Source organism: Anguilla anguilla, chromosome 2 (assembly GCF_013347855.1).
Source record: "Anguilla anguilla isolate fAngAng1 chromosome 2, fAngAng1.pri, whole genome shotgun sequence".
In the NCBI taxonomy this organism is placed as follows: Eukaryota; Metazoa; Chordata; class Actinopteri; order Anguilliformes; family Anguillidae; genus Anguilla; species Anguilla anguilla.
In genome coordinates, this window is record NC_049202.1 from 21,906,958 (window position 1) to 21,928,601 (window position 21,644).

General features: G+C 43.3%; 1 protein-coding gene across 4 annotated transcripts in view; it reads left to right on the forward strand.

The window, feature by feature from the left end:
• vti1a (vesicle transport through interaction with t-SNAREs 1A) overlaps nt 1–21,644 on the forward strand; it is a 190,297-nt gene that overhangs the window by 33,927 nt on the left and 134,726 nt on the right. For 2 of the 4 annotated variants that reach the window (XM_035404572.1, XM_035404574.1), the window contains exons 4-5: nt 12,959–13,036; nt 19,071–19,091. In XM_035404572.1, the coding sequence (XP_035260463.1) occupies nt 12,959–13,036; nt 19,071–19,091 (99 nt within the window). The remainder of the gene's footprint in view (nt 1–12,958; nt 13,037–19,070; nt 19,092–21,644) is intronic. The other 2 variants (XM_035404573.1, XM_035404576.1) reach the window with 1 other exon arrangement.

Below are 21,644 nucleotides of genomic sequence, written 5' to 3' on the forward strand. Positions count from 1 at the left end.
CCCTCTTTCCTGCTGTAAGAATCAGTCCTTTTGTTGTGAAGTTGTAGGGCAGAATTTCCTCTGGCTGGTCTTCATTCAGGTCTGCCCTGTGTCTTCCCCTTTTCTGCTATGTGCTGTATGTGTGTGTGTGCATGCGTGCGTGCGTGCGTGCGTGCGTGTGTATGTGAGTGTGTCTTTGTGCTAAGACTATGACCAGATCCAGGCGTTATTCCACTTCTTGTGAAGGTTTGTGTGTGCGTGTGGTTTGTGTGTCTGTGTGTGTATGCGAGCGTCCTTGCACACACATAAAACATTTCTGCATTTTATCTGTCTTATCTGGCATTTCACATCCCAACAGCGTAACGATATATTTATGTATCGGTTCATCAGATATACAGGGGGAAACGCAGTGTAGGCTCCGACGTCAGTGAATTGGTCTTTAATGACCGCCTCCTCACCGGCGGGTGTGGTAATGGCTGCCTCCTCACCGGCGGGTGTGGTAATGACCGCCTCCTCACCGGCGGGTGTGGTGATGACTGCCTCCTCACCGGCGGGTGTGGTGATGACTAACTCCTCACCGGCGGGTGTGGTAATGACCGCCTCCTCACCGGCGGGTGTGGTAATGACCGCCTCCTCACCGGCGGGTGTGGTGATGACTAACTCCTCACCGGCGGGTGTGGTAATGACCGCCTCCTCACCGGCAGGTGTGGTAATGGCTGCCTCCTCACCGGCGGGTGTGGTAATGACCGCCTCCTCACCGGCGGGTGTGGTAATGACCGCCTCCTCACCGGCGGGTGTGGTAATGGCTCCCTCCTCACCGGCGGGTGTGGTGATGACTGCCTCCTCACCGGCGGGTGTGGTGATGACTGCCTCCTCACCGGCGGGTGTGGTAATGACTGCCTCCTCACCGGCGGGTGTGGTAATGACTGCCTCCTCACCGGCGGGTGTGGTGATGACCGCCTCCTCACCGGCAGGTGTGGTGATGACTGCAGACGCTTCCGTTCTCCTTTCGGGGCGGAGGCTCGCGCGTGGAGCCGGAGAGGGCCAATCACTGAAGGCTGGGCTTTGTGGCTCAGGGCTGTTTGTGAGCGGCGCCGCTGATGGCCGCTCAGAGCCCCTCTCTCGCTGGGCGCGTCCCTCCCTCCCTGGACGCTCTTAGCAGCGTCGTCAAGTCATTGCAAAAAAGGTGAAAATAATAATAATAATAATCACATAAAACCAAAATTATTAAAGGTAATAATAATAAATAGACCTATATAATGATATGAATTTAGTAAAGATTAAATAAAAGGTAAAATAATAATAATAATTAAAAGGAGAAGAAGAAGTTGGATTTAAACAAGAATGAAAATGAAGTTTGTGGAACTGTGTTGGTAGGCAAAATTCCTCATACAGGCAGTGGCTCATTTTCTTGTAAAGCTGATCAGCCTGATCAGCCGGCCAGTCAGTTGTTAGTATTCCCTGATAAAATCCATTTTCTGTACTGTTTTAAGCATTCCCTGATAGAATCGATCCGTGCGATCGATGCACCGTCCAGTTTTAAGTGCGTCCCCGATAGAATCGATCTGCGCGATTAATTTGCCGCGAGCTGTAAGTCGCAACAGTAGCAATCCCCCGCTGACGCTCGTTTGTGGATGACGGAAATAAAATAATAAGGGTTAACAAAAAAATCTTGTTATGTGGGTAAGCATTCCCCTCTCTGGCAGACTGTCTCTGTTTTCAAGCTTATTGAGAGTGCAGGCTGAGACTGGAAGTGACAAGTGGCGTCAGCAGACAGGGCTAAACTGACAAGTGGGACCAGAATAGGTGACAAAAAATTTTGATTTGCCAGACTGACTTAAGTGTAAAGTCATGAACTATTTATGAAATGCATTATGAATTATTGTTTGCTTTAAAACCGCAACTCGAAAATCCTGACGTTACCAACTTCCTACAATCACACGCTTTCCCGTTAGTGCAATGTATATACATGGCGGAAAAACAGGGTAAATTGGGACAAACTTTCTCCGATCGAATTATATTTATGTTCCCGAGACTTAAGTGCCCCTAATGAGACGGAATGCTGGAGGAAGAAAGGCTTTCTGTTGTTGACAGACGATTTGGACGAGGCTCGGCCGCTGTGAAGCCCGCTGTGGTTTCCTGCTCCCGTTTTGATCAAATTAAACTACATAACACGCGTCAGATATTGTGACAAAAACGCTCGGGCGTGTGTGAGAATTTGATTGGCTGCCGCGGCTAACGGCGCTCAGCAGATTGCCTATCGTATCTACTCTGGCCAATGAGAGGCCTGCTTTAAGTTCTCTTCGGAATGGTGCCCTGTGGTACGTGTACATCTATGCATTGCTTCCATTTTGACCACAGCGGACTGTTGGGTTGGGCGATGTAATGATTTCTCAAATTGTTAATACAGCTCCGTATGTAATAACAATTTGGGAGCCGTTTTTTCTCAGACGTACCTGCCGTACCGTGTTCGGCGTGTTCTTGGTCAGCGCGCAGTTGGGCTTTTTTTGTTTGGAAGAAACGAAAGTCGCAGAAGTTGTTCTAAAATAATGTATAAAATTTGTATTTATTCAAATAGGTGCTTAGCTCAAGCAGGACTTTCTGATTCTCAGAACGCAACAGTTAAACAGTAGAGCTCTCATATGGGCTTGTTCCAATGCTAATGTTGCTCGTGGTGTTGTTGACTTGTGGGTCTAGTATGATACATGACCCCAAGGAGCCCAGATAAACATTTCCAGGTTGTTCTCCAGGGAAGCACCATGGCATAGTGGGAAAGGAGAGGCAGCAACATGGCATAGTGGGCTAGGGGAGGCAGCACCATGGCATAGTGGGTAAGGAGAGGCAGCAACAAGGCATAGTGGGAAAGGAGAGGCAGCAACATGGCATAGTGGGAAATGAGAGGCAGCAACATGGCATAGTGGGTAAGGAGAGGCAGCAACATGGCATAGTGGGAAAGGAGAGGCAGCAACATGGCATAGTGGGTAAGGAGTGGCAGCACCAAGGCATAGTGGGTAAGGAGTGGCAGCACCATGGCATAGTGGGTAAGGAGAGGCAGCACCAAGGCATAGTGGGTAAGGAGAGGCAGCACCATGGCATAGTGGGTAAGGAGAGGCAGTACCATGGCATAGTGGGTAAGGAGAGGCAGAACCATGGCATAGTGGGTAAGGAGAGGCAGAACCATGGCATAGTGGGTAAGGAGAGGCAGAACCATGGCATAGTGGGTAAGGAGAGGCAGAACCATGGCATAGTGGGAAAGGGGAGGCAGCACCATGGCATAGTGGGCAAGGAGAGGCAGCACCATGGCATAGTGGGTAAGGAGAGGCAGCACCATGGCATAGTGGGTAAGGAGAGGCAGCACCATGGCGTAGTGGGTAAGGAGCTTGTCTCATTATCGGAAAGTTGTGTAACCCTTTCAAGGAGGGGGACTGGCTTTTAATGTCCTTTAAAGCTCACAAATCTGGGGGTTTAACTGTATATCCAAGTATCAACTTTAACGTTGGTGAAGGACCTCTTCTCTGCAAATGAATACATAATGTACAAATGTTTCTGTAAATATCAGGTTAAACTGACAGCGAACGCTTCAGAATTATCATGAGGGCGGGATTGTTGTGATCTCGCGAAAGTGTGATTGGGCCTTTACGGTCATCTCTCCCTGGCTCCCCCAGTCGCAGCAGCAAATGCAAGATCCACCGCTCGCTCCAGCCAATGGCGTCTTTCCGTGGCTCCAATCCCCATTTCAGCTCGCAGAACAAGCATAAACATTACCTTGAAAGAGTATTGCGGCTGCTTCCTGTTGTATGGAAATGATGTTTTTGCTACGAGGATTTATTTGACGCTTCCTTCTGCTCGGTCAAAAATTATGTAGGACAGTAGAGAGTTCTGTAGAATCACGCAGTCTATGATTGCACCTGCATCAGAGGAAGGATGAAGCCATTGACATGCAACAATTTGATTGGTCATTTCGTATTTGATTGCCATGAAACCGTCCAATCCAAATTGGTGCCACGAATAGCATTTTTCACAGAGAATGTGCACAGGGAGCCTTCATTACTTCTATTCTGAATGGACCCTGAACAATGTGGCGGAAAAGCATTTGACACTATTACTAAACCCTGCATGCCTGGCCTCTTTTTGAATACAAAATAGCTTACTTTAAAATGGAAGTTAAAGAAATTTTAGAGAAATAAATAATGTAGCATTAATGCTGATACAGTATTTTATTCAGTGCTTACATTTGTAAATAAAGCAATTAAAAATGTTTTGCATTTTTGTTTTTCTTTTTATTTGAATATTGATAAGGCAGTCACATCAACTTCCTTGCAGGTAGTATTAGATTAATTGTGACATCACTGAAACTGCTTCCCGATTGGCTTATCGAGTAACGGCTTACATGGAAACAATGCGTTTTACTGCGGTATATGTATAGCAGCCTGTAACAGAATATACTTTTTGTAATTAAGATAATACAGACAGTTAGAAATAGTTTTCCTTTGCAGCTTTGTACTTTGCCAAGGACAACGCATTTCAAACGTATTCAAATGTAAATGTATTCAAACGCGTTCTGCTTAACGGAGTCTGCTGTTTGCATTGCACTCTTCAATATTCTCATTCATTACTAGCGCTTCCAAGTGTCTCGGAGTTCATGAATAAACGAAACCTCACCCCCACAGTAAACCGAGCTGCTCTCTCCAACGAGGTGATGGAGCGTCCCGCCACTGCAGTTGTGCAGCGTTAATATTTCTTTGGTTGTTTGGTTTTGTCGTGGTTTTATATTTACGGTCCGAGCAGGCACCGAAGCGCTCGAGGCAGTGTGCGTTGTCGACGGGGAGTGGGAGCTTCTCTGCGATCTTGTCGGAGGGTCTCCGGCGTTTGGGGTGCGAACGAACCTCCCTGTGGTGCCCCCCCGGAGCCCCACGCCCCGTGGAAGAGAGAAAAACGGAAACCGAGAGCGATTTCTTTCTCTTTCTTTCTCTCTCTCTCTCTCTCTCTGATTCCTCCCCTGTTTTTGATAGTAAATCATGAATGGGGTTCACATTTCAACGTTAACCCGCTTTTGCTGTGTGGAGACAACTTTCCGTACAGAAGGTGTTGGGGGAAGAAAAGAAAAAAAAAAAAACTTTCATTTCTGCTTTTCCAAAAAAAAAAAAAAAAAAAGGAAAAAGGCGTAGATACTTGAAAATGTGTTACGCGGTTGACTGTTAGGCACTGAAGTGGCACTTTTTCACATTTCTGTGTGACAGAGGTGGGCTCTGGCAGTAGTTTTGCAGGTCTGCCGCAAACGGGAGGGAGGGTAAGTTAAATTTAATTTGAGTCTGGCCCGCACAGTGAAAGACCTATATAAATATGGCGCTCTAATGATGTAGTTAAGCCTCCCCGCATGCAACTGTATTCTCATGTAAATGAGATGGCCATTCAGCATAAATAACACTCACACATTATAGAGAGACACACACACACTGACACACACACACACACACACACTCACACACACACACACTCACACATTATAGAGAGACACACACACACTGACACACACACACACACACACTGACACACACTCACACACACACACACACACACACACACACACACTCACACACACACTCACATACACTCACACACACACATGCGCAAACACACACACATGCACACACACGCATTCATGCTCTGCAGTTAACTTCTGTGCACATGTACGCACACACACACGCACACATTCATACACTGAGATTCACGAACACGCACACGTGCACGCATTGACATTCGCTTGTCAATTCATATTTGGAAATTATAACAGTGTTTGTTTTTGTGTACGGTGCCACGTATATTTTCCAAGAAGAATGCATCAGAAGACTTCACGACAGGCAGAAGACGCCATCACGGGTTGGCTGTTACCAAGAGAGGGTTTTTTTAATTTATTTTTTTAAGCTCGGAAAGGGTTAAAAGTGAGTTTAAAAAAAGTTCTTTTCAGTGGAGGGTTCACTGAACCATATGTAGGTAGCCACGGGCTAATGGGCAATTGGTCCCTGGCTCTCCAGGTATCCCACATAGTCTGTACCCCTCACTCCCCACTCCCCCCCCCCCAGAAATCCCTCCTCCATTTCACTCTAATCTCACCTTTTCTCTGCTGCTGACCTGGGGAGCCTCACTTTATTCCCCACTGCATGCCAGAAGATAGCAGTCTGATCCCAGCAGCCTCTCTGTGAATATTCCTGCTCTCCGCCCCACCGGCCTTCTCTATTGATTTCTCCGTAGCGTTTCGGGCTGTGTGCTTCTCCGCAGCCCCCCTGTACCACCTCGGCTCAGGCTGCCCCGCGCGCTGACGCCGAGCAGAGGAGGCCTTTGATTTTTCATTACCGCCGCTTCCGCATTTTAATATCGGGTTTAATCTGCGTCTCGTGCCTTTAAGAAACGACGGCATCCGAGCGCGTCCCCGGCCTTCAGGAAGTACGCGCCGCTTCGCCTCGGTCGAAGCCCGGCGAACTCGCTCTCACCGCTCAAATCAGATTCCAGTCATTTTCTCTCTCTCTCTCTCTCTCTCTATCCCCCCCCCCTCTCTCTCTCTCTCTCTCTCTCTCATGCTTTCACTTGATGGAGTTGCTTGCTGATTGACGGATGACCCTTTGGCTTAAACAATGGACAAAAAAAAAAAAAAAACCCTAACGGAATGGTTGTAAAAGCGACAGCATTTCCTTTCATTTAATGGTTCTGTTTTTGCTCTTTGCACAACAAGGTTACATTTGTGGGCTTTTATATCATTTAGAGCATTATATTGTGTAATGTTATTCAAAAGCAGTGTGTCACTTCTTTAGGTTTTTTCCCTTTACTATAATATTCCGGACTCACCCAAATGTGTTCAATAATGCATACTAAGAGTATTATAATGAAATGTTTTAGCATTTCATAGAAATAATGAAAAGAACTGTAATTTAATTTTGAAAAGATATTTTACGATTTGTCTGCTCCTAATACCTTATAAAAGTAAGATGCTAGTATTTTTCAACAGATGATGAAACACTGAATACATGTAGTGCCCATACAGTGTTAGCTTTTCATACCATTTATTTCCGGCGTGTACAATGTATTGTGTGCCTTTGGGATTCATCATGACATAAAGGAATATGAACATGTCAGAAAGGCAGAATCACGAGATGAACATTAAGGTACGTGTGTGTTTACGCACGCGTGAAAACGTGTGTCCTTTCCCAGAAAACGTCCCGGTTTCCTAACGGCGACATTTTTTTTGGCAACGCCGGGTGGAAACCACGGTGCCTCAGTCCGTACACGTCTTCGCAGGGAGGGGTGCAGGCGGTCGCGTTTTTGGGGGGTGGGGGGTGGGACAAAAACGGGCAGTCGCAGGCGCTCCGAGTCGTCAGAAGACGGTGTGCGTCTGCGAACGTGGGAAGCTGAGCCGGGAGCCCACGCTCGCGGCCGAGGTCGCGACCTGGCCGCCGTCTCCGAGGGAGGAAGCGTTTTGTTTTGTTTTTGTTTTTTTGCTGAGGTGGAGGTGGGGGGCGCCGTGGAGATGGATCTGCTACTGCAGCCTCCTGCGGTCTTCTGTGGCCTTTTAACATAGTGCCAAAGAGAAAACACTTCATTTCAGTTGATACTATGCATTAAGATGCTGTATAGTAGTAACAACAACAGCAGCAACAACAACAATAATAATAATATTAATAATAATAATAATAATAATAATAATAAAAGTTTGGTTTTGAGTGCAATATGCATTAATATTGTATTCTTTAATATATTTTAAATGTATGGAGGCTTGGTTCGTCAAAATAACTGTAATGAATGACAGTGGCACAAGCTGTTGTTTGGCCCAGAGCTGTTTCAGTGCGGTCGCATTGAAACGCAAAGGCTCCTGTAATTTTTTTTTTTTTTTTATGAGGTGCGTCGCTCGCGCGAGAGGCGGGTCACTTTTGTCACAAAGGCTGAAGCGCGGCGGATGGCGGGCGGCGCGGCGGATCTGAAGACGACGGCGGCGACGCCGCGGCAACGCCGCGGCCCGCGTTCGCCTTCATCCCGTTCGCCCATCAAACGCGGAAGGAACGGCGGCCTAATTGAACAACCTTCGCCAATTTGTTTGCTTTTTCCCCCTTAAAAAAAAAAAAAAAAGCAAAGGAGGGGGGGAAAAAAGAAACAAAAAATAATCTGGGCGCGGCGTTCTCTCTGCCGGTGGAGTGTTTTAGCCCCCCGCCGCGATCAAATGAATTATTAAAGACGCTGTTGTGATACGGCTGCCTATTTAAATGCCTGCGCTTTCCGTTAAAGCCACCGCGTTACCGCAGCCCGTACGGGAGAGAGACTGCCACCACCCCGTTAAAAAAAAAAGCGTCACGGCAACAACAGCGGAAAAAAAAAAGAAACTCTCGCCTGTCGTTCGCACGAAACGTAAAAAATTTTTTTGGACAAAAAAAAAAACTGAGGAGGCGTGGGGATAATTTCGCCAGCTTTTGTCTATTTTTTTCGTCTAATTTTTGCACTTGGTCGAAAAAGGGTCATTATTTATAAACTTCTGATAAATTAAAAATAATTATGCCAAAACAGAAAAAAGGGCGTGGATTTACGAGACACGTGTCTGCTGTTTTTTGGACTTGCCTCATATTTAAAAATTTGACACCCTTGACTGTTGGCCAGAAATAAACACAGTTCACCCCCGGTCTCCAGCAGCGGTCTCACTGCAACGTGCCTGTTATTAAAAATCAGAAGTGGCCCGTGCTTTTTTTTCCCAATAGCAAAAGTATTTAATAGAGCACACTTTGTAAATTAAATATGGTTAATTACTTTTCATGGCGTGCCACCGACCGAGTTTTGGGGGTGGGCGGTGGGGGGGGGGGGGTGAGCGGGATAGGGGAAGGCAGAAGAGTCACTTTAGGCCATCTCATTAATCCCTGCCCCTGGGTGCTTTACGCCTTTTATACCCAATCTAATGAACTGTTTACATTTTTAGCTTTTCGGATGACACAATTATTTGCGTCGTTCCGGTGGCACTGTTGCAGTGCACTGTGAACGGGGGGTTGGGTTTGTCGGTGGGGGAGCGGTGGACGGGGTTTTTTTTTGGGGGGGGGTTGCGATTAATTTTATTGTGTGGGATTTGTTTAAAAAAAAAAAAAATTGCCCCTAACATTTGGGGGCTTTAGTCAACCATTTTTTACGATGACGTTGTTGTCCTGCACCTTGAGCGAGTTCTCTATCGTCGTCCATCGTACTAAAAAAAAAATGCCGTGTGGGTGTTGCTTTTTTTTTAAATTGCCTTTTTAAAGTTATTTTCCGCAGAAGCATTTGAAATTAAGGGGGCAGGACAGGAGCACAAATTTAGCATGGATCCAGAAATTGTGCAGTTAATACTGAATATGTAAAAATGTGTTTTCATACGCACGCATGCATTCAAGCCTGACTGCATGAATATATGCTGTTTTGATGCAATTGTTACCTCATAACTTTCATTTCTCTAACTGCGGGAAATTATTTGGTAGGTTTATCTGGGAAATGTGAAGTGTGACCTAATATGCGCAGTTATCTTTTGATGGGCTGTAGAGATTCCTTTCGATCCGTGTCAACAGAGCTAAAACGCGTCTTTGACAGGACACAAAAACCTCCGTCTTGATTTTGACGAGATGTGTCTGAATAGCGAAGGCAGGCGGGTCCGTTTTGCATAAAGTTAAGAAAGATCTTTGTACCTTTTTTTTTTTTGCTTCCGGGAATAGAAGCAAATTCTCACCCAAGATTAAAAAATGTGACAAAAGAAACACCTTTCAAAGGGATTAAAAAAAATCTTTTTCTTTGGCAAATAAGGTATGTTATAGGAGTGCGTTCTTTTTTAGATTTCAAAGCCTGCCGTCTGGTTCCTGTTGTTTTGCTCCAATTTCGTTCAATTGTTTCATTACCTCCATACAGCATGTCAAAAAAAAATATTAGGGAAAAATAAATTTTATTTGCTTTTCATATTATTTGTTGATGGTTTATTTATTTCACATTTTTAGGAAAAATGTCCTGTTTCCATATTTATTTCAAAATGATAAATATAAGCAATGATATGATTGTTCAATATGGTCAAAATTAACACTGAATAAAATTTTTTGGTTTTTTTTATAATGAAACGGAAACTAAAATGTAAAACAAACAAATGCTTCCTTATCACTGTGAAAATAAGTCCTGTTTCATTGTTTTGTTTTTAAACACTCTTCACAACTTAACTTTGTGCAAAATAAAGAATGAATTTACGTTTATCTTAATTTTGTGTGTTAGACCAGATCAATCTGATCTCATAATGACACGAACAGGGATTAATTTTTGTCAGCTTTGTAATTTTCCTGGGGGAGAGGGCGGAGGAAGACAGAATTAAGGAGGTTGTAAGCCGCCTGAGATAAACAGCAATTTTTTTTGTTTCAGTCACTCTTTTTTTTCCTTTTCAGAAATGACAGCGTTTCCTGTTCTTTTGCGTTTGCATAAAATTCAAAGGTTACATTGCCGAAGCAGGTGATATTCTCAGCTGTAGCAAACAGCTATTTAGAAATACTTAAGATGCGTCTATTATTCCACCGCAACAGGGTCTGAGGAAGATGTCAGTGCACTGATTCATATCCAGCTGCCTCTGATGCCTGTTGTCTCAATTACCCGCTTGCCGGCATTCCCTAAAGTTACTCGAGTAGCTCTTTAAGATGAAAATAGACAAAAATGGAATATGTGGGTGTTTTCCACACTAAAAAGATAAGATGTCTGTGCAGGAAATGTGTGCTTCCTTTATCTTTGTTTATCTGGGAAACGTGAAGAACTTGAATCGACACATCTGAAGTTCTCAACTTTGTCACTCTGCGATTATCCCTTGTTTTATAAACTTGTCTGTAAATGACAAAAAAAGGAAAAAAGGAAACAATGTTGGTTTTGAGGGAAACATGCTGCTTTTGAAAACAGACTGCGGTTTTGACGTCACTGGATAAAGTGGTTGTGAGACGGACTAGCCCTGAGTTTTGTTGTGCTTTTTTTTTTTAAACAAGGTGTTTTATTGGTTTCAAAAGGCTTCTGGTTAAAATTGGTTCAAGGGAGTGAATTTAACACGTGATCACACACACTCTCACTCAAATCACTGCTTCAAATCCAAACAGTCAAAATAAATATTTCTTCACTAATATATATATATATATATATATATATATATATATATATATATATATATATATATAATGTTATTTTTTTGCTGAAACTATGAACTATGCATGCTTCTGTTATATTTCCACCCACACATCATACATGTCTTTATATTTTAATTTAATATGGAATTACATGGGCTAATTATCTATAGTCTATAATTATCTATAATTATATCTATATACCTATATATCTATAATTATTTGTAATGTATCACTAAAATATTTGAAATCACTTAATTGTAGTTCCTCCTGTTAAGTGATGTCAAAGCAGTAACATTTATGGACTGAAACATTTTTAACTAACTTACACAAAGGAATCATATTCGATTAAAAAAAAAAAACAGTGGATGTTTATTGTATAAAATCAGCTGTATGTAAATGTAGCCATTGTAGCACTGCTTCAACACACATTGCACCAATGTGATTTACTATGCCGGTCTCAAAGAAGAAGGAAAAAAAGCAAAAACAAAACTAAAAAAAAGATTGTTTTCTCCTTTCTCTCATTTGTAAGCATATCATTTTTCTGGAACTGTGTCTGTGGAATGTGTATTGTGTGTAATTACACTGGAAAAGATAAGCAGTCCCCCAGGCGAGATAAAACCTTCAAAAATAAATTGTTTAGGTGCTTAAGTCTCACCGTGTTGCCCACTCAATCAGTCGCTTTCTCAACGGGGGGAAAAATAAAATAATGAAGCCGTAAGTTTTGAAAATGGGGAAAACTGCAGTGAAGTCAAGTGTGCCAGCCTATTGTCTGAGCCCATTGTCTGCGTCTGTTCCAGGAGTAACAAAATATATGCTGCCGGTTGTTTTGGGTTTTTTTTGCCGTTTGTAAATTTTCAGCCCCCCCCCACCCCCACCCCGTGTTCCTTGGTAGGGATTGATGCAGGGATTGATGCACGGATTCTGCCCACAGACGCGGAGTTTAACCCCGTGTTTCCCCGCGGTGTCCCTTCTCCCCCCGCCGTATCCACGGCGAGGAGCCGCTAGCCCCCGGACCTACCCGGAGACGCAGGAAGAAGCTCAGCAAACAGTTTTGGCCGCCCCCGTGCGTGTTCGGTTTGGAGGGGCGCGCGCAGAGCCTTTTTTTAGGTCTGTAAACAAGCCCCCCGCGCCGCTTTGGCCTCGCGGAGAGAGAGAGGCTGGAGGTGGCGCGTTCTGAAGTGCGCTTCTGGACGCGGCCCCGCTCCCTGCCTCACTCTGAGTGCGGGGAAGAGCCCAATCTGATGGAACGCCAGTCGCCCGGACTCAGGGGATGAGTTATTCTCTGTCTGCCTCCCCGGATCCAGATTATCAGAGTTGTGACAGAACTTAGTTGACAGCAGTGACAGTTTTGAGAGAGGATTTATTGCCGCCAAGTGATACACTCCTAATGCGAGCGATATATTGCTTATATGAGCAATATATTCCTTATACGGGAGATATATTACTTGTATGAGAAGTATATTCCTTATACGAGCGATATATTGCTTATATGAGCAATATAGTCTTTATACGAGCGATATATTGCTTATATGAGCAATATATTCCTAATGTGAGTGGTATATTCCTAATTCATTTTGTGTTCTTTCCTGTTTATCTTTGGCGCACACACGTATACATACATTTGGAAACAAGCGCACACACACACACGCACACACACACGTGTGAACACACACACGCGCACGCAGCCCTCAGGTACTGCCCCGCTTCGCGTCTCGCTCCATTAGGGGGCCCTCGCGCTTAAGAAGCGCCAGTTATTCTCACGACGTCCCCGCTAAGACTTATTTTTCTTGTTTTTCTTTTTTTTCTCTCTCTCTTCCTTTCCCCGACTTCCCTCCCTTTTCCAGAAAAGGTCACGCATCGCCTACAGCGACGAGGTGCGGAACGATCTCCTGGGGGACGGAGGGAGCTCCTCGGAGGGTCAGGTACGGCCGCGGTCGAGGGCGGGGCCCACGTGGGTGGCTGTGGTTGGGGGGGGGGGGCGGGGGGTAGGGGGTAGAGGGTAGGGGGCGGGGGGCGCGCGGGGTCAGGGACGCGGGGGCCCCGTGCAAGCTGCTCTTCGCCACCGCCGCATTGGCACCAAGTCATGTGGAAGGAACTCTGTTTAATGCAAAGCCGTCGCCTCAATCCACTTCATCTCCATCCAGGGCCCGGGCCGCGAGAAGCCAGGGACACACACGTTCCCCTTTCCAAAAAAAAAAAAAAAACACCCTCTGTCCGTCTCCCTCCCTCACACCCAAAACGAACCCCCCTCACCGGCACGTATTTCTGGAGAGAAAGCGTTCGAACACATGGCAGCTTTCATAATCACCCTTTATAAGCCTTTTCAAATTGGGGGTGTGCAGGGTGAGGGTAGGAGATGGGGGTTTGCGGTTTGGCGGGGGGGGGTTGCAACTGTGAAATATTTTTTACGACAATATGTTCGCATGCTGACGCGTCAACACGGTCGGCCTAATTGTCTGGCATATTAATTAATTAATTTTTCGGTGGAAACTGCTGGTAACTTTTCTGCGACATTGAAACCACACGTTAAAGCATCCCCCTTCCAACCGGTCTTTCCTGTGCTTTGTGAAGTTACGTCTTGCGCGTTTATCTTTCGTCGAGTTTATTCTTATTCTTACATTTGTCTTTGCGCCATCAATCACCTTTCATGCCGAGTGTGCGTCCTTTCTAAAATCTGTAACAAAACAAATAAAAAAAAATAAAAAAAACAAGTGTCACTGTCAGAAAATATGTTACAGTGTATTATTACTTATTAGGAAACAAACAAAAAAAACTAAAATACCAAACTTAATTGCAGGGAAGTGTGTGACGTGCTCTTAAAACTTTCTTGTCGTCTTATTTTCTGAAATCCCGCATCAAAAAAAAAAAAAGAAAAAACAAACAGAAAAAAATAACCCGGCACTTCAATGCAAGCTGACTGCTTGTCACCTACACAGCTGCCGGTTCCTATCAAGCGCTTGCGATTCTGGCCACGGCTCTTTGAATAATTATATATTATATTTTAATTATCCTGCCAACTTTGCGGCAGTTTCCGTAACGTCACACGTCGTCCTCTGTGCTCGCTAGGACTAGGACGGAAGCCGCCGCCACCGCCGCCGCCGCCTGGCTGTCTCCAAATAAAAGTTGTCTTTTTTGATATCCCTCTTATTACCATTTCAATAATGACCTGTGCGCCGCGACATCTTACAAACATATGTATCCTTAGCCGAGGCGCGTAATTGATATGCATATGCCTTCCAAATTAGCGGCAGGGGAGAAAACGCTGCGGTGACGTTTTATACGGGGGCTGGGGGCTGGTGTGCCAGAACTGTCACATAGAAGGAAATGACGGCTCGTATCAAAATCCTGTACCATGCACGGGCGCACGCACACACACACACACACACACACACATAAAATAAAGCAAAATAACCTTCATGTTGGGTAATCTCCTTTCATTGTTTTTTTCTTTTTTTATAATTAGTGGTGAATTCCTGTCGTTGAAATATTTATTTTTTTAAATATCTTTCTGAGCTATCTTTTTTGATAATAGTACTAAAAGGTGAATTGTTGGGGGAGATGGCACAAATCACATCTTTGAAGGCCAGAAGGTCTTATTTTAAGATTTGTGATGTCCCCCCACTTTTTAATTAAACAGCCCATGCTTATTTGAAGAGAATATTACATTTATTTTCCAATTAATTGATCATTTAGTGCCACTTAAACTTTAAACCACCTTTTTAAACAATTTATGTTCTCTTTCTGCAGCACATCTAGCCATACCAGATGTTGATTTCATGAAAAAAAAAAATGGAATACGAAAGTGAATGTTGTATTTTGACACAAACGCTGCAACATTTCCTGAGGATGAACTTCTGTTCAAATCTTCAATTCAGAGTTTGTACATATGTACTCACATGCATATATCCATAGAAATTCACCTTATATTTATAGGTTATATCATTTATTATATATAATGTGTGTGTATGTGGGTGTGCATAGAATAGACTATGTAACAACAGTTTTATTTCAAATTGTATGCACATGGTATTTGAATGCAAAAACAGGCACGTGTAGATTCACACAAATGCACACATACGTAAATAATGACTTTGAGTTGGTCAAACAACCCCCGATTGTGACAAAGGCAAAATAAATAAATTATGTGTTTAAAAAAAAAAAAAAAGCAGAAAAATTTCAGGTGCCATATTTACCTCATTTCCATTTAAAAAACTTGGAGATAACACAAGACTTGGTCTTGCTGTGTGTGGAGTGCATCGAACTTCAGTTTTATTTTATTTTTTATATAAGGCGACTGTGGCGATAGGAGGATAGGGGGTGGGGGGGGGTGGGGGCGAGTCGGTCAATTTAATTCCTGACGATCAGACGAGGTCAGGATCATTTCATAAACCTCGGCCGAGCAGATCATTACCAGACACAAATATGTTCGTTACATGGCAAGGATTTATAACTAAATAAATGGGTAGCCTTCATAAGTTCTGAAAATGGCGTGTTCGCCCTGCGATAATGTGCAAAGGCCGGTTTAATAGAGTTCGGCATTTATTCGTTATCTGTATGCGGACAGATACAGAGTTGGCGCTATCGTTTTTTTTTTTTTTAATAACGCGGCAGACTACGGACGCACGTGTTTTTCGACACACAAAATTCACACCCAGGATTTCGCTCGCCGCACACACACACGCGCGCACGCACGCACACAAACACACACATTTTCGCACGCAAGCACTCTGCGGCGTAGTTTCGATTTCAGTCACAGCAGAAGACTTGGCCACAAGAGATTCTGCTGGTTTGAGCCGGAATAGACCAGATTTAACAGGCTACAAAAGGAAGCAGATTACCACTTGTGTCAAATTCCGTATTGAATAAAAAAAAAAATTCTTTGTTTGAAAAATCCGCTGATTATCATAACAGAAAAATTGCAGCAGTGCGATTTTGAATGCAGGATGACGTAAGGAAGAGAAAAGCGAAAAGAAAATAAACGAGGTACACAAGAAAACATAATTACGAAAATGCATCGTATGTCACAGTTACCATACTTATTTTACTTGCCCAGATTTTAAAATGCACACGTTGTCTATGCTAATGTAGCCGATTTCCAACAGCGTAAAAGACTATTATAAAAAAAAAGTGAAAAGGCATTCTCCCTCATAGTTTTCTGCAAATCCTCCACCAAGACTTGCGTTTGGCCAAGCAGCACAAATAAGATAGAACAAGTTTTGTTTGGTCCCTATTGAAAGCGGTGACAGACCCTGCAAGCGATCATTGGCTATGGTGGGGCCGGGGAAACTCTAAATAGCCACATCTGTAGTGTAGTTTTAAACTTTGGCCCTTTAAATAATGCAGTTAACGCGGGGGTAGTGACCTTAAAAATAAAAGACAGTTCGCATCAGCAAAGTGGCCCTTTTTCGCTGAAAGAAAAACAGCTTTCTTTATGCTGTGTGCTCTATTTGACAGCCATCACCGCTGAGATTTCAGGGACCGGTGGCTTCCCGAGCCGCCAGTCTCAGCAGACCCACATAAAACAGCTCACATATCTTTAAGCTTTTTTATTTTACACACTCAGTTTCAGTGTTCCCGGTCAGAATTCCCAGGCTGGACTCTTACATGTTTGTGGTGATGAACAAGCACATACAACTACAAAAAAACAACAGCAACAACAACAAAAACAACAACAATAATAATAATAACAATAATAATAATAATAATAATAATAAAACAACCATAATAATAACAATAATAATAAAACAATAATAAAACATTAATAATAATAATAATAATAATAATAATAATAATAATAATAACAATAAACATCCACAATAATAATAATAATAATAATAATAATAATAAAATGATAATGAAGCAACCACAATAATATATAATAATACTAATAAAAATAATAAATAATATTTTAGGATGTTGTTTAGGTTTTGGTTTTCTTTGTTAAAATGCTAGTTTTTTAATCACATTGTGTAAACTAGTTTTTAAACCGGACCTAATGAAGGTATCTTTGGCTTTGCTTTTATTTGTTTTGCTTTGTCTGTCTGTTTGCCCGTGCGTCCGCACCCGTGCAGACTGTCAGCGCGCGCGATGGGCCGCAAGCAGCCGCGGGCTGAGAGCGACGACAGTAAACAAACCCGCCGCGATAACACCCCGTCCGCTGGCCACGACCGCGCGGCTGTGTTCAGTAGCGGTAACGCAAGCGGTCAGTGAAAAGAGACCGTTAGCGACCGAAGTACCCGGAGTTCACCCCTTCGCCACGCTCGCGCTGCAGTTTTATGTCTTTTCAAATTCATGTTGAGGAACTGCTTCTTCTGAGCCGGGATTGGTCACGTCCGTTTGCGTCTTCCCTCGCGCCTTTCGCCGAACGAAGATCTGTTTGTCAGATCGAGTGATATTAGTGTTTTGCTGACACGGCGGCTTAATCGTTCCTTAATATTCGTCATCAGAGTGTGTGTGTGTGTGTGTGTGTGTGTGTGAGTCGGGGGTGTCTTTGTTGTTAGCTACTTGCTTTACATAAGGAAGCTCAAAAGCGTTGTCCCTGACGACTGCGGTAACCGTGGCGACTTATCATCAATTTTGCAAACCTTTTGTCTGGAATCAAGTCTCTTAATTCGTGATCCAAGCCCTGCCTCATTTTGTTACGTCGGCAAATTATGAAAATATAAAATTCAGAATGGCCAAACAGTACAAAGATGAGAAGAGAACCTAATAGTGGCCCAGAGCTCCCCTTCAGATCCCCCAACCTTTAATCTCTCAGAAGAGATGGAGATTAAAATAAATCACCTGCATCGGCCGACAAATTAAGAAACTTGTTCCGCTCTTTCGCCAAATGCGTCTGTCTGTATGCAACTGATAAGTGTAGATACATCGCCATCGTCATCTTTTGTGTGCATGTTTGTGTGTCTGTGTGTGCAGATAGATGACAACTAGTTACTGTTATACATATATTAATTTATCACGTGTGTGTGAACATATATGTGTCTGTGTGTACCTATATATCATGTAATGTTCACATGCACACTTGCACACACACACACGCGAGAAACGCACACACACGTGCTAATGACTGCCGTAATTAAATGAAATGTTATTCTTTCCTGAAACAAACTTTAAAAGGCAACTCCGCTCCAAGTTGAGAGGGAATGTCCTGGGTTGTTTATTTTGATTTGATTTGCGATTCTTTTTCATCAAATATGAATAATGAATGCTAAGATTCATGTTTTATGACCCAAGTAAGTTGTCTTATAATACATATTACCTTTATGTATTTATGCTTATGTATACAAAAGCCCTCACACACAGGGTCCCGCATACATAATGTATGGTATACATGGGTATAAAGACGGGTGCCGGCGTTTGAAATATCGAAAAGTCTGTCAATCACGGGGCACGCGTCATCCGCCGATCTGACGCGGCGGCGAGAACGCGGTAGCGAAGTGCTCGCCAGGCGCCATTTTGTCACGCCGGCGAGGTGGCCCTGGAACGACGGCTCGCGTGTTACCCCCCCTCCTCAGCGCTCTTGTGTTTTTTGGGGCTGTACAGGGGGATTGCGCTTTCTCTCTCTCTCTCTCTCTCTCCGCCGTCGCCGTCCCGCGCGTCTCGTGATGCGAGTCAGATTTGCCGCTCCTTGATGATGCGGCTTCAGACGCGCCGCGCGGAGAAATCCGCTCCCCCCCCCCCCCCCCCCCCTTCTCTCTTTGTTTAATGTGACAGCGCCGCGAAGTTGATCTTTGTTTGTTCAAAAACCTCCGCGCGAACGCGTGTTTAGCTTCGTTTAATGTGCTCGTCTGTGATTCTCTAAATGCTAAACATGCAAACGGAAAATCGTCAAGGTTAATTCTGTACCCCACTGTCTGACTGATCTCTTTTCTGCCATATATATCTCCTTTTTATCTCTCTCTCTCTCTCTCTCCCTCTCTCCTGCTCTCTCCCTTTCTGTCTGCTTTCACGTGGCAGTTGATAAAGTTGCGTGAGGAGGTGAGTACTTCTTTGGTAGCTATTTTTGCTTTCGCATTTCCTTCTGAACTTCCCGTCGATTTCCCTCATAGTTAGCGAATGACCTCGTTTTTGATCAGGTTAGCGCGCTTCCTCCGCACAGCCTCATGTCCTCTCAGGGCGAGTCTTTTCCGGATTCTTCCGGCACAACACCTTTTAACACTTCACCTCCTGTCCCCGGCGGTTCATTTTTAAATAATCTACCAATCACAGAGGAACCGCGCTGGGACGTACAGTAACGTGCTGTGCGTGGCGTGGTGCCGTTTGAGAAAAGCTCACTGTAAGCCGCCCCATTCTCTCCGTGTTCCCAAGAAGGCATGTGCACACCCTCAGTGCCCTGTTTGGCGCTACACTATGCTGCGTGTATGAACTGGTATTTTTAAAATTGTGTATGAAAATAGGGGTGTGTGTCTATTTGTTAATACGTATATATATATATATATATATATGTATGTATGTATGTATATGTATTATATATATATATATATATATATATATATATATATATATATATATATATAGACACACAGACAAACACCTAGACATACATAGATGTACTTATGCATATTCCATTTTTTAAGTTTCATTCTTTACAATGAATGGACCTGAATGAAGCCATACACACACACACACACACACACACACACCTCACCCCTCTGCGCCCAAGTGAAAAGCCACCTTTGGAAGAAACGAAAAGCAAAGAGAGAAAACACTGCGGAGGACAGAGAGGAGAGGAGCGGAGCGGAGCGGAGCGGAGCGGAGCTGAGGGACGCAGAAGGCCGGGGCTCTGTTGTCTGTGTAATCTCATCGTGGAGCTCGGCCGGCCTCGCCCCTCTCTCTCCGCCCCGTCCGCGTCGGCAGAGCGTCAAACACGCCGCCGCTCCTTTCACAGCGCCCACACGGGAAATCACTTCACCCCCCTTTCCCTCTGCACATCGGCTCAAATTCAAAATTCTAATTCGCTAATTGCTCATCCTGTACACGAAACCTAGCGTTGAACTTTTTTTTTTTTTTTATATATAAATGAGGGAAACAAACAACATAAACATAAACTTTTTTTGTTTGACTTTATAATTTGTATCCAATATATTTGAAATTGACTTGTGTTCTGCTGAAACGTGAGTTCATCATGTAATGAGGGCAAAGGGCGATGGCCCGTTTTGAGGGAACAAATAATAACACAGATTTAATGCCAAATGTGTATGTATCTGTTATATAGTAATCTTATTTATATATATCTCTATATACGTCTATATACATACATGTTTATATATATATATATATATATATATATATAGATATTTATATATAACATGCTGCTTTCACATTTACATTAATAGTGATACTTAATGTCAAACCTGTGTCATTAAATAAATAAATATGTGTATGTGTGAATGTATGTATGTAAATACTGTTTGTATGTATGCATGTATATATATATATATATAGTTATTTGTAAGATGTAGAAGTGCCCTCTCTTGAATGTGTGGTTGACTTTTATTTTTGTATTTGTATTCGCATTTGCGGTTGTCAGAATTGTCCTGTTTTTCAATTCAGGGGAAAAAAAAAAAAGAAAACAGCCTAGAATTCAGTCCACAAAAGAATGCTTATTGATTGTAGATTCATAGCAATGTCAACAATGCAACTTTTTTTGAACACCTCTAGAGGCAATGTTTACTCTTTGGGGAGTAAGTGTGTGTGTGTGTGTGTGTGTGAGTGAGACTGAGGGAGCAAGCAAGCGTGTGTGTGTATATGTGTGTGTTTGCGCTTAACGGCTTGCTTGCCTTCCCCGCAACGTTGTAGCTGAATATTCCCGCTTGTACAAAAGCCACTTCATCTGTCAGCATTCATAATTTAGCGACCCTCACAAGACTGAGGGCTTCGGTATCCTTGACTTGTGTGTTATGTTATTTTCCATTTTTATTTTCCCCCTGTTCCTGCGTTGACAAACAAAATCAGGAGGATACTTTTCAAGCCTGAGGTCCCTCTTACCCCTGTCTGAGTAGAACCATTATCCCATTCGGAATATGTAATTAATTCATGATATTTTATTATCTTCTGCGTAGCATACCAACTGTTCTATTTGATTTGTGCAATTGACTTATTACATTTTATTATCTCTGCAGTTATACCTGTTATCCCATTTGGAATCTGCGATTAATTTATTACATTCAATTATGTTTGTGAGAGTTTGCTTATTATTCTGTTTGGAAAGCGCTTTTCGTTTTTAGATTGTATTCGTTTATACGGAGCGCACCTGGTGTTCCATATAGAACGTGTGATTAATTTATCGCATTTTATTTTGCCCCACTCACCCGCTTTTTTTTTTTTTTACACGGCTGAATTTTTATCAAAGGCCTGTACAGCTTATATACACTTAGCTCCCTTTTAAAAAACTATACTTTACCTCGTCTGGAAAACATGTTTAAATATTTAGCACCCACACTCACAGCTGTTTGACACTTGTAATTCCTCATCTTACAACTTCCAAACAAACCGGGAGAAGATCACATAGTCAGGATGAATCGCGACTGT